The sequence below is a fragment of the Diorhabda carinulata genome, chromosome 2 (assembly GCF_026250575.1).
Source record: "Diorhabda carinulata isolate Delta chromosome 2, icDioCari1.1, whole genome shotgun sequence".
Taxonomy (NCBI): Eukaryota; Metazoa; Arthropoda; class Insecta; order Coleoptera; family Chrysomelidae; genus Diorhabda; species Diorhabda carinulata.
Genome location: NC_079461.1, coordinates 18,335,501 through 18,349,372, shown reverse-complemented (window position 1 = coordinate 18,349,372; position 13,872 = coordinate 18,335,501). Strand labels below are relative to the sequence as shown.

General features: G+C 33.2%; 1 protein-coding gene across 1 annotated transcript in view; it reads right to left on the bottom strand.

Moving 5' to 3' along the window:
* Nucleotides 1-13,872, bottom strand: part of LOC130903660 (BAG family molecular chaperone regulator 2) — a 45,007-nt gene that overhangs the window by 11,473 nt on the left and 19,662 nt on the right. The window contains exon 3 of the mRNA XM_057815887.1: nucleotides 10,860-11,080. Coding sequence (XP_057671870.1) covers nucleotides 10,860-11,080 — 221 coding nt within the window. The remainder of the gene's footprint in view (nucleotides 1-10,859; nucleotides 11,081-13,872) is intronic.

Sequence of the window (13,872 nt, the reverse complement as noted above, 5' to 3'; positions counted from 1 at the left end):
ACAATTCCTTTGGGGTATTTTAAGAAAGGAATGATGTTGACAGGTGAATATTTCATGCCCTTTATAGTATATACCTATACCAGACAGGTTAATTTGTAAAATGTTTTCTGTGAAAAATGATAATTAGGTACATTTTGCAAGAGGGTAATAAAATATTGAATTATGAGGTATACTTAAACGGTTAATGACAAGTTTCAGTTTAAGAAAAAGTCCTATAAAAGAAAATTCCCAATACACTGCATTTCTAGCGCAGTGTTTGTCACAGAAACGTTCACAAAACTTTAGTTACTATCCAATATGTCGACCTTTGAAAACTATACTCCGATACATAAAGTGAAGACGCACGCTCTTTCTGTTAACGAGAAAGTCATGGCTTTAAATATATATGGTGCATTAAAATATCAGTACCCTTCAGTGAGTGTGGATGATCTAACGAGTATGTGTAAGATGACAGCTCTAGGAAAATCAACGGTCTACAAACTTCTTAAGGAAAGGAAAACAAGTGGTCCAAAGTCTCGGTCAGGAAGGCCATAGGTTTACATTGATGAAGATTACAAATATGCAATCCGCAGGAAAGTACACTCATTTTACTTTAAAAAGAAAATTCCTAGAATTGATAAAATTGTGGCATCCTTTTTGGAAGACGGAGAAGGTCTTATTTACGGATGATTAAGAAACTCCAGGAGGAAGCAAAAACTATTTTTTATTTGGACGAGACTTGGGTTAACGAGGGGCACAACTTAGGAAAAACGGTTAACAATTTTAGACAAGCTTTCTTGGAGGGAACAGGATTGAGAGGCAGGGCAGGGAAAGGCAGGCAATTAATAGTAACACATATTGGTAGTTACAGTGGTTTTGTTGATGGTGGCCTACTGTTATTTGAACAAAAAAAACCGGTGATTATCACGAGGATACGAATGCAGATGTGTTCGAGGAATACTTTATACCAATACTAGATCTTATTCCAGCCGGATCTGTAACTATTCTTGACAACGCCAGTTACCACTCGAGACAAGTCTATCTACGACGTCATGGAGAAAACAAGAAATTGTTAACTGGTTAATACAAAAAAATATTACATTCAACAATGACTTGAATGAATGAAGGGGCAAGAAATCGCCGAATTACTATTATTCGTCTTCCTCCCTATCATTGAGAACACAATCCGATCGAATTGATATGGGCCCAAGTTAAAGGCGAAGTAGCTCGGAAAAACGCAACATTTAAATTAAAGGACGTTAGAATATTACTAAACGAAGCTTTAAAAAACTTTACTGCTGAAAACTGGCAAAAATGCATTCAGCATGTTATTAAAGAGGAAGAAAAAATGTGGGAATTAGACATTATTGATCAAACTGTAGAACCTCTCATGATTAATTTAAACAATTCATCCACTAGTTCTTCAGAATAAAATATATATCGTCGGTGAGCTACTAATACCATCTATCTACAAATTTCGAACCTTACAGGAGACACAGAAAACTTATTTAAATGTTTATTTCTTATTTATAAGCAGATTTTTTTTATTTAACGCTTTCAATTGAAATATGGAATAGCCGATGATATTCAGTTAAGAAATACTTAAAAATACATAATTGCATGCACTTAGGAGATATTTCTTTTTCGATGAATGTCACATATTTTGTATTATTGCACAATAAACATTAATTTTCTTTTCAATATTGTGTTCTCTACCGTGACAAGGAAACAAAACAAAATTTGGTAGTGGATAGATATTTGAACTTTGTATAATTTCATAAAACATTTTTTTAATACATTTTCAAATACAAAACAACAGAACATGGAACATAACTTCATAAAAATTATAAACAAATTTAAAAGCCTAAGTGGAAAACATGGAAAAAAGAAACTATCCACTTTGAAAGCATATTAATGCGGGATAGTATCGTAAAAAGCATGACAATCAGATGTTAATACGCTTTTTAAACTCTGCAAATGCTTCTTTTCTGAAACCGGTAACTTGTTTGAATTGAGACTTGGGTAATTTGTTATAGGGGCAACTATTATCGCTCAAATGACCATTCACCGTCTTCAAACCTTTTTCTTCAATTATACCGTTAGGAGTATATTTTATTTGTTTTAAATCAGTTACTGTCGGATCGTCCACTTTTTTACCCGGTCTGATTGATGAGTATCGCAGAAATTGATTTTTAGAAAAATCTTTGAAGAAAGTATGATCAACCATTAAAGCTTCTTAGGACTTTGGCTTTCTTCGAGCTTCTGTGTTGCTTTCAGGTAATCACTGGGTAACTGAATGATTCGGTTTTTCAATTTTCTCTCGATACAACTATGAACGGAGTCACACTCTATCTGAGTGTGACCACATTCTAAGAACTTTTGTGTTATTGTTACGTCATGTAACATCTAAAAATTTAACAACGCATTTGACATAATGCAGTTCCTATTTTGGTTCGTGCATCCGTCCGAAAATATTACAATTGGTAATTTTCTTTGTAAGCAGTGACGTTTTAAATAGTCTAACAAGCAAGAAACGAAGGTTGGGGCACACAATAAAGAATCAATTTCAGTGAACCAGTAGCACGTTGCGTCGCTGGTGCCACAATGAAAGATGGTAAAATTATGGCAGCAAAGTTTCGTTTCAAAATAGAGATTGCTAGCATTAAGTTAAGGTGTAACTTTCACTGCCTTCCATTGTGAGCAGAATAAGTTCTTTATTCTGGGCTTTTTGTTTGTCTCTAGCTTTTTCGTCTCTTGCTTGATTCTTGTTCAAAATGTGTTTTTTCCAAACCCTATCTTCTACATTTTTGACTTTATGTTCGCAACATAGATCACACAAATCTTTTTTGGGCCGAAATAGCGCCAAGTTCTCTTTCTTTCGAATATTTTTCTGCATGAAATAGGCAATCCTTTTTCCGTACAATAGTTCTTGTAAATTTCATGAAGATTTGATAATGATTTTATTTCATCATCCAAAAAAAACTTTGTGGACTCTCTGCGTACATAATGTTAAGGTACTTTTGCCAACTGATCAAAAAATTCTTTTAAAGGAATATCATAAGATAAAGATTTTCGGACACTATAGCTATTTTCTCTGCGTGACTGGCTCAATTTTTCCTTTTCGGTATGCATTGCTAGCACTGAATTCCTAACCCAACTCTGGACTGTGAAAGATTTTAGAGCAAGTGTATTCAGAAACATTTCTCTGCATACAGTCCAGGTGTTCTCTCCATCATTTAGAGTATATACGAAGGTTCCAGTCTCCTAGAGTTTTCATCGCTACTTTTTGTGCACCTTTTAGTGCCAATTCGAGAAACATGAGATGAAGCAAATTTCTTTGATCCCATGTCATGTCAAAATTCTGAGAATATTTTGTTTCTTGTATTCTCTGAAAATTTGCTGCAGAATTTCGATGTTTCACATTTTTTTGACGCACAACGTCCAAGTTTTCTGGCACATCTCATTGTATCATGTTTCACTTTTCCTTCTCTTGAGCGAGTGTAACCTAAATACGCCTATCATGTCATTATCATCTTCTTTGTTCTATTTTTTTTCCCCATTTTTCTGGATTGCCATTCTTGCATCTTTTTCGGCCTTCGTTCATATTTCCATACTCGTTTTCGGTCTCAGTAACGTACTCACTTTCAGAAGAAGAATCAGTTTCAGGAATGTCAGTTTCAGAAATATAATCTGCATTATCTTTATCAGTTTCTTTAGATGTACCGGCTTCACATTTGTTTTGAATAGCAAAATTATCGATGCTTGATAATAATAATATGTTGTGTTGTGTGACGTTTTCTTCTTTGTTAATCATATTATCGTATTCATTAGAAAGTGAAGTGAGGCAGTGACTCACATTATCACAGTCAGTGTTTGTAGCATTAACATTATGGCACTCGTTTGAAAATTAAGTGAAGGAACGACTAATATCACAGTCTTTCGTAGTCTCATTTGATTCTTTATTACTATTGACATAAGTCTATCACAGTTGGGAAATTCAAGTTCCTGTGTATGATGGGCACAGATTCTATATCCAGTGGGTCTAAGTCAATCATCTAACATCTATCTTCAACTAACAAAACAGAAGTTACCCGAACTGTTTGAAAGAAGTATCACCTATCTGAACGACAATTAATTTAAGTGCTTTTCGCAGTGATTACATTAGATAGCATCTCAAAAACTTCACAAAAAGCAGACTATAATGATACAGTTAGTAGCTAATGTGCATAACATTCAGGCCAATAACCAATTAAGTCCAAAAAGTCATTTTGTTGACTTACCTTAGCAGAAACAGTCACATCAAACTCTACACAGTAACTGCCATTACGGTTTCAAATAGAAGATATTGCCATGCGCAGTATAAATAGGAGGTATTAGAATACAAATGTACATTTCTGAATTTTTTAGCATTTTGGCGCTATTTCTATTCGATCCATAAGAAAATTTTACAGATTATTGTACATAGTCTCATTTTTGCTTAAAATGCAGATAGGAATTATTAGTAGCTCACCGACTTAGGGACAATATATAGGCCTTTTAATGGTTTGCTCAGCGCACGCGCGTCCGCCATTTTGAAACGGCGCAAACATGATAGTTTCGGGCACTTTTTCTGAATATGGCCGGGCAACAAGTTGTATCACTTTTGTAACCAATAAAATTAAAAGAAAATTAATAGATGGTGCATCCAACGGTAGAAGCTCATAATTGTATTCAATTAAGACGATGGTTAAAATGTCTTGGACGTCCTCAAGGTGGAAATAAGGCAGAATTAGTTGAGAGGTTAGAATCACAATTTTAATGACAAGTAAAACATCGAGAAAGAAAATTATAATTCTTGTGATGATTATGAAGGAAATGAGTCAAACATTTTAGATTACAGTACAGCAAAAACTATTAAAAGAGAGAAGCTATAATGTTGACAGTAATCAAATTTTTCTTATAATTGAAAGATTTTTAGTCGAATTTTTCAAGGAAAAATTAGACTATTACGGTAGGCATGACTAGAAGAAAAATGGGGGGCACACCATTTTTTCCATGTTTTGAGACCTCCTGAACACGATTATGATAGTTTTTCAAATATATATATATATATATATATATATATATATATATATATATATATATATATATATATATATATATATATATATATATATATATATTTTAAGCTACAAATCTTATTTTCGTCTCTCGAGCAATTGCTATGGGTCCGATTTGGTTCAAAATTAGCATACATGGCTTTTTTGGCGGCGGATTGATGTTATTAGTGTTTGGTTGAAAACAAATGAATATTTCGAAGGGTCGCAGTGCAAAAAAAGTGGTTTTTGACCTTTGCTCACCTCTCCAGGTCAAACGAAAAGCGACTGAAAAATGAAATTTCACGTGTAGGTTCAATTAGTTGCGAGATGATTTCCTGTCCAAGGTCAAAACTTTCCATCTCCACCCCTCTCCATTTTATGGTCATTTTTGTTATATTTTCTTATTTTTTGGCCAGAAAAAGTTTAACTAGAGGGTTTGAACTTCGCATGCAAGTAGGGGTGATGTTGAAGAATTGTCTTTCTCAAGTTCAAAGTTTTCTTCTTCAGTTCTTCTAGCACAAAACGCCCGAAATCATTTTGATCGTTGTAATTGTTGAGCTGGACCGCCTCCTATTTAATAAATAATACAGGTATGATCGTTGCTAGGGTGTTTTTTTTTACTTCCCATTTTCGAAATTTCTTGTCATTATGACAATTTTTTCTTTGTTGTCAATTGGAATTGAACAAGAGGGTTCGAGACCACCGGGTCTATTGAAATTATGAATTTTTATTCGAGAGAGAAAGTTGTGAAATAAAAAGTTATTGAGGAATAGCAAATTTTCCATATAAAGAAATAAGATTGAGAATTGATATCATTTCCAAGAAATTCATTTTATGGAAAGATTTGTTTGTTTATTAGTTAGATTCTTCATTCGACGAAAAATTCGACTTTCGTGATGGAGCTCTGCTGCTCATGGCTTTTTTATGAACAGTTTACTTAGAAATTTATTTCTATGACTGTTGTGCTTCATTTAAATTAAACACACTTTTTGATGTTTGATGAATTTTGATTAAAAGCAAAGTAATTTCCTTCTAATCTAAAATAAAAGTTGATCTTTTAAAATTTATACAGCCATAATTTCTATTTTTAGGCTTCCATTCCAGGCAGCGGTAATGAGATTTTTAAAAGAATGCTGAAAGTAGGAAGTGAAGAAAAGTATTCTCCAGAGTTAAGGTCTTTTTCTGTAACCTTAAGTTTCTATTCTCCAATAGCATATAATTTTGTTCATTCCATAAATCATTACCACACATTGTTACCATTTCGAAATGGTATCAAACTGTGGATGGTTCCCGAAGATAGAGTAAAGAAGCTTTAACTGCTTTAAAATAAAAATCAAAAGAATTTTGTAAATGTGCAAATTGTATGCAATTTAATTTGGATGGAATGGCAATAAGAAGACAGGTTGAACGGACAGGGAAAAAATTTACTGGATATTTCGAAATTGGAACAAACATGAATACTAATGAATTACCCGAATCAAAGGAGGTGTTAGTTTTCATGTTAGTTGCAGTAAATGGATCATGGAAGATACCTATCGGTTACTTTTTTTGCAAGGACTATGTGGTAGCGAAAAAGCTAATTTAGTGAAAAAATGCCCTGAATTTATTCATATAAGTGGGGTAAAAGTTTTGTCAATGACATTTGATGATGCTGCAGCCAATTGGCAAATGGTTAAGTCTTTAGGGGCAGATTTTTCGAATTTAAATTCTTAAAAAACATTTTTTAACTATCCATCACCCAAGAAAAGGTTTTCATATTTCCCGATCCCTGTCATATTATGGTTAAATTAGTTCGTAATTGTTTAGCTACTTACAAAACTCTACAGAATGGTAGCAATGATCTCATTGAGTGGAAATACTTAGAGTTAGTAAGACCTCAAGATAATGAAGGACTTAGAGCAGGATCAAAAATTAAAACATATTTTTTATGAAAAGGAAAAAATGAAAGTTAAATTGGCATCTCAAATCTTAAGTAAACGTACAGCAGACGCGCTTCTTTATTTATCGAGAACGGATATTAATACATATTTCCATAATGCAGGTGCTACAGCTGAATTTGTTTTAATGATTTATTTGATTTTTTCCACTCTCGTAATAGATTGGCAAAATACATATTTAAAAAACCACTTAGCCTAGCAACAAAACATATTATTTTTAATTAGATTGAATGAAATCAAAAATTACATATTATCATTAAAATATAATGAATTCTGGAAGAAAAACATGTTTTATAAAACATGTGTTAATTCAAAAAATGTTTGTTTACTTATAAATTTGCACAAGACCACTTGCAACTGTTTTTTGGTGCTATTAGAAGTAGAGGTGGATTCAACAATAATCCTACTGCATGTCAATTTGAAAATACCTTTAAGAGACTTCTAATTCACCAAGAAATAAAAGCAGGAGATTTCGGGAATATTATTAGATTGCATTCTACTGGCATATTGCATTGTAGTAGCCAAGGACCTAGTAAGACTGATAATATTCAAAAAAATGCAGAATTTGAAAACCAATTGAAGCAAAATATTGAAGAATTTCAGTATTTAAACTCGGAATCATGGAATTTGACCTTGAAAATATTTTCGATTTTTCAACAAAACCACCAATATTTTCAACAAAAATATAAAGAATTTGGAATTGATTTTAATTTCGGAAACAGTAGCTAACTTACCTAGTACCATTTTAAATTAATTTAACGATCATCTATATCAGGTATGGGCAACCTTTGACATGCTGAGGGCCAAACTTTAGCGTGCAAAACGTTCGCGGGCCGCGTTTAAAAGTACTTAGTGCATTTTGAAGTAGTGATAATATTTTTTTTGCGATAGATATTAAACATGAAATAATACGACAATGTTATTATTGTATTATGTATTAATTATTATCATGCATGTGTATATTGACAATGTGATTATTGTATTTATTAAAATAACAAAATGAAATTTTAAAAAATTGTACAACATTATAATTAAATAGTTACATTTGCAATTGTTATAAACTACAGAAGTTAAATACACTGAAATCAATGAGACACTTGAGCTTGAATTTGGGAAACTAATCCATCGATATTTGGATGAATTCCACTGATACAAAGACGTAAAGAATTTTCCAAATTATCGTCAGTCAGTCTTGTACGATGTGTTGATTTATTAACTTTCATCAATGAAAAGAACTGTTCGCATTTATAAGTACTGCCAAACGCAGAAATCAATCTTCTTGCGAATTTTCTAAGCTGCGGAAAATTGTCTTCTTCTAGGTATTTTCATTCAAATAGCCTGTAAGATCGACCAGAAATGCTAAATCACATATCCATTTTGGGTCACTCAATTCAGATAGTGGCTTAGCTTTTATTTTCATAAAGTCTGCTATCTCATTTCTAAACTCGTAAAACCGTTTCAACATTTTTCCTTTGCTCATCCATCTGACTTCACAATAATATGTTACGTCGTTATATTCAGCTGATATTTCATCCAAAAACTGACGATGGTTAAGCCCTCGGGATCGAATAAAATTGATGGTTTTTACTACCACATTCATAACATTGGGGAGTCGAATGGACTTAGAACACAAGTTCTGTTGGTGGATAATGCAATGAAGGACTATCAAATCATCTTTTTGTTGCTTTTTCATTCAAAATTCCGATGAAAGCTTTTCGTAAGCCGATCATAGAAGGTGCACCATCAGTACATGCTCCAATTAATTTTGACCATGGCAGGCCAAAACTTGTGAATACCTTTTGAACTTCATTAAAAATATCCTCTCCTGTAGTGGTTGCTTTTAGCGGCTGTAAAGCTAGCAATTCCTCAGTAACAGTGAACTCCTTATCAATACCTCGAATAAATATAGCCACTTGAGCTGTGTCAGACAAATCGGTGCTCTCGTCTAATGCTATGGAAAATGATTCAAAACCAGCCATACGGTCAGTCAATGTTGTTTTTATATCATTAGCCATCATTTCTATGCGTCGAACAACAGTTCGTCTTGACAAACTAATTTTTTCAAATTCATTTTTCTTTTTAGGGCACAAAACACCGCAAACTTTTAACATACACTCCTTGATAAATTCTCCTTCAGCAAATGGTTTTAATGCATTTGCCAATTTTGAGCTAACTATAAAACTAGCTTTCACAACATTATCAAGTTGTGTTCTTTGTTTATGAAACATTTGTTGCTGTTTTTCAATATTTGCTCTAAGCTTCTGGATTTTGTCTGTTCTTAATTGTCCTGTCAGTGAGTGCTGTGTAGCATGCTTAGTTGAGTAATGCCTCTTTATATTGAATTCTTTCATTACTGAAATGGATTCATTACAAAGCAAACAAACAGGCTTACCATTGTGCAAGATAAAAAATAATTCTTCAGTCCATTTTTCTTGAAACTGGCGACCCTCTGTATCTACTTTTCGTTTCTTTCCACCAGACATCATTTTTTTTACTTTTCGTTCAATAAACTTAATAACAAACTATAGTTAGTAACCACTCAAGATGCACACAAATTCACAAAGCAAGTTGACGGCTCTAGCCGTTCGCTAGGATATCGCTTGCCTGAGTTATAACCTCGGTAGCTCAAATAGAACTAAACTAACTTTAAGGCCATCCACCCGCTTATATAGACAAAATGAAGGAATAATCTGGAATAAACTAGTTTAGAATAATCGAGAAGCAATAAATAAAATCTTTTGATGTGTAGCCCGTGAGGCGGAAAACTTCAAAGAATTTGATCGAGCATGCCGAGTGGCGGTGATTATCAAAGAGTGAGGCGGCAAACATCGAAGGTTTTGATGTTTGCCGCCTCACCGTCACTCCCGTGAGTAAACTAAGGCAACACAAGGAGACTTGTGTAGGCTATGGGATTCATTAGTCTATTGATGACTCCACATTTTTATAGTCTATTCATATCATATCCGGTGCCGGATAAGATAAAAAGCACAAACAAGTGTTTTCTTTTAAAGATATGTACTAGTATAAGTATATGTACTAGTACTAAGTATAAGTACTTAGTTTAGTGTAATATTTTTTTAATTGGGTTTTTCCAAAATGTCTCGCGGGCCGGATTATATCTTACACGGGGCCGGATCCGGCCCGCGGGCCGGTGGTTGCCCATATGTGATCTATATGATAAAGATAGTACTTTAAGGTGCGAATTCATCACGAAACTAATAAAAAAATAGAAAAAATTTCTTTTACTCTAACTCACAGGTTTATTAGTCAATTTTATTTATTCTGTTAAAATTTCAAGACTGATGAAAGAACAAAATTGGATTTTTTTAAATAAATATTTATAATGGTCTGTCAATAAGTGGCTTTTCAGCATCTGTAGGTATTAAGGTTTGACTGTGAAAAGTTTCATAACTTTTGAAATGACCATCTAAAATTGGTCACTGGCTCTCCCTGTTAGACGAGACAATGAAAAACAACAATGGGCTTTATTTTTCATGCACTAATTCTTTGAAGTTTTTAGTACAAACGCATTTTATATTTTCTTTCAATAGTTTTAAATATTTTACTTAGAAAACTACAATCTCCCAAGATCATATTAATGCTATTGTCATTTGCTACCTTTGACTGTTTTGTCTATAGTCATTTGTGTTGTGAGTGTTATATGCCCATTTCGTTTTTTTGGAATCCATGTTCATGATCCAATACCATTAGAATACTAAAGAAATATTACCCTTTATGCAGGGTGCGATAAGAAAAAATTAATTATTTCATTGATATAAATTAAAAGTAATATGATATCAAACACATTGATTTGGTTACAGACTCCAAACCTTTGTTCAAAGTTTTTTTTACATAATTAACTCACCTGTACCATATTTGATGAACAAGCATTCATATAACTTTCACATTTAGTTCTAGCTGACTCAGCATCAGTTTTGAGGGCGATTACAAGACCATCAATCAAGTGATTTACTTGGAATAATGCTTCTTCTTGCATCTTATCCCTTTGTGTGAGCACTTTCACTTCTACAGTAAGGCATCTATTCATTACACGTTCAGCGTATCTGATTATGTCATCTTTGTCATCTGAAATACAGATCGCAGAAGATAAAATGCTGCGATTCGATAATCTACATCATTTTTAGAATATACAAGATGCCTGTATTCGACCGCTAACGCTCTAGGGAAAATTCCAAGGTCAAATTATGCCTATCGAGTTAGGGAACAGAAGACGGTTACCGGCCGACATGTTTAATCAGCAGATGAGATATTATAAATTGTCAGAACACTTGTTTTTTCACGACTTTTGTATAGTAAGATCTTTATTGTAACCTTTGTTGTAGTAAAATCTATTTAAGTACTATTCAAATTCCAAAAATTTTGTAATAAGTGTATTATTTAAAAAGTGACAAGTGTTGCAGACATTTATAGCGCTGCGAACAGGATTCTCGTACAGAAGCCACCCATTTACTGGTCAATTTCAATTGTTTCACGAGAATTCACCGAACCTGGGAACAGAAGGAAGATCGTACTGAGGAATTCATCAGTTATCATCCTTTTGTAAGTGTTTATTCTTTTTTATCCCTTTATAAGCGTTTTTAGTGACATTTCTCTGGATAATTTACATTTACTTTTCGATAATCTTGTCAGATATTTCTAATAAACTTATTTCAAATTTATCAAATAACGCAATAAGCAATATGCCAATGAATAACAGTGATATCTCTAGCCTTTGTGCTACATTGCCCGAATTTTCCTCGGGAGATAATTTATCAACCTTTATAAAATCAACCGATAACGTAATTGCTTTCCTATCGACACATACTTCAGCACAAGAATTCATTATAAATGCTAATATGATATATCGTATCAAGGGAGAGCCTAGAGATTTTCTGAATTATTTCAACAAATCTATTTGGACAGACGTACGACCGGCCCTATTATTTAAGTATGGTGTCAGACGGTCTGAAGATATTTTAATTACGCAATTATCGACAACAGTTCAAAAATCTATTGAAACTTCCGACCAAGATCATCAACGCATGTCGAATAATCTAAATGACTTACTCCAACATATTACTTTAAATGATATTGCAGAAATAGTAACTTTCAAACCCCTTATTTTAAAAATATGGCCCTTAAAACCTTTTGCTCGGGTATAAATGAACCCTATTGTGAATATTTGTCGCACTTCCAAACTACTTCTCTCGAAAAAGCCTTTGAAAAATACATAGCATATGATAATCACAAGAGTTAGCAGCAAGATGAATTTCTTAAAAAACCAACAAAATAGGATGCCGACATCATCTAGACAAAACTCTCAACATAATCGATCAAACAATTTTTCGATACAACCACGTAGAAATCCAGATCGTAATTTCAATTCTCATAATAACTTTCAAATAATAATTCACAATCAAGCAATTCTTCACCATCCCCTCGTAATTACCCTCAACAGAACTTCAACTTTCCGAGAAATAATTTCCAGAATAACACCCAAAATTTCAATAGATCTAGAAATACTTAGCATTCTCAAAATAATTCCACTCCTATGAGCGGTGTACAAACAATTCAGGAAAGAAATCAGCCCATACGTGTTTCTAGTAGACCAGGGTCTCCAAACTTTCCAGCCTTAGGGACATACTGATTACTCCAGTAAGTTCCGAGGGCCAAAACCATATTATCATTGTTGCCGGTGGTAAAAAGTGAAATAGTCCACTGATGAAAAGAAAGTCCGAAAAAGTACGCAACGTTTAAAAAAGGATATTATTAATTTTCCTGTCATTATCTGTAATTTCTAGATTAGTCGTAGAGTACGAGCCATGAGGAGTAACGTGACACGACATCTGGTGGACACAAGCAGAATTAGGTAGTACCTTCTATCGCTAACAAATGACGCTAATAGAACGTACAGAATAATTTCGTTGGTTCGAGAAAGTTCTGGTGTCTTCCACTCACTACTAGATGGCAGTAATTGGAATATATAAGAAGGCTAGTGGCGCAACCACAAGTCAGTTCCTATGACACTGTTGTGAAATAAAATAGTGTGTACCTCCTTAAAACTGGTTTGTGCGTGTTTAAGTTTGAGACATCTTTGTAACAATATTTTGATTTGAATTGTTGCTTTTGTGTGTGATTTAGTAGTATGGAAAAGAAGCGAAAAATTCAAAGATCAGTGGAACATTCAGTATTTCGTAATTAAGTCCAGAAACAAGGCGCTATGTTTGATTTGCAATGAAATGCATAGCTGTTCTCAAAGAATATAACATTAAACGTCATTATGAAGCAAAACATTTTCAAAATTACTCAAAATATACAGGAAGTTTGCGGACAGAAAAATTCGAAGCTATGAAGCGCGGATTGAAATCGCAGCAATCTTCAATTACAAAACTCAAAACTGAGCAAGAGGCTGCAACTAGTGCCAGCTTTCGTATGGCTCTTAAATTGCAAAACGTGGAAAACCATTCACCAATGGAGAAATGATGAAAGAATGTATAATTGCAGTAGCCGAAGAAATATGCCCTGAAAAAGTAAATTTATTAAAAACTGTCAGTATGTCAGCAAACACTGTGGCTCCAAGGATAGAAAACATCGAAAATATATCCTCTCAACTGTTCGACAAAAATGGACATGTTGAGAGTTACATGGAGAAAATTCTAGGACATTTATATAAAACGCAATTGTATTAAATATCATAATCACTTTATCAGCAATTATTTTATTATAAATACAAATGATTGTAAACAACTTAGCAATGAATATATGTATCGTTCTTGAATATATAGTTCATTCAATGAATATTAGTTAGTTCGCTTATGAGATTAATTGTATTCATTTAATTTTGTGTAAAATAAATTTTTAAAAATAATTTTCGAAAA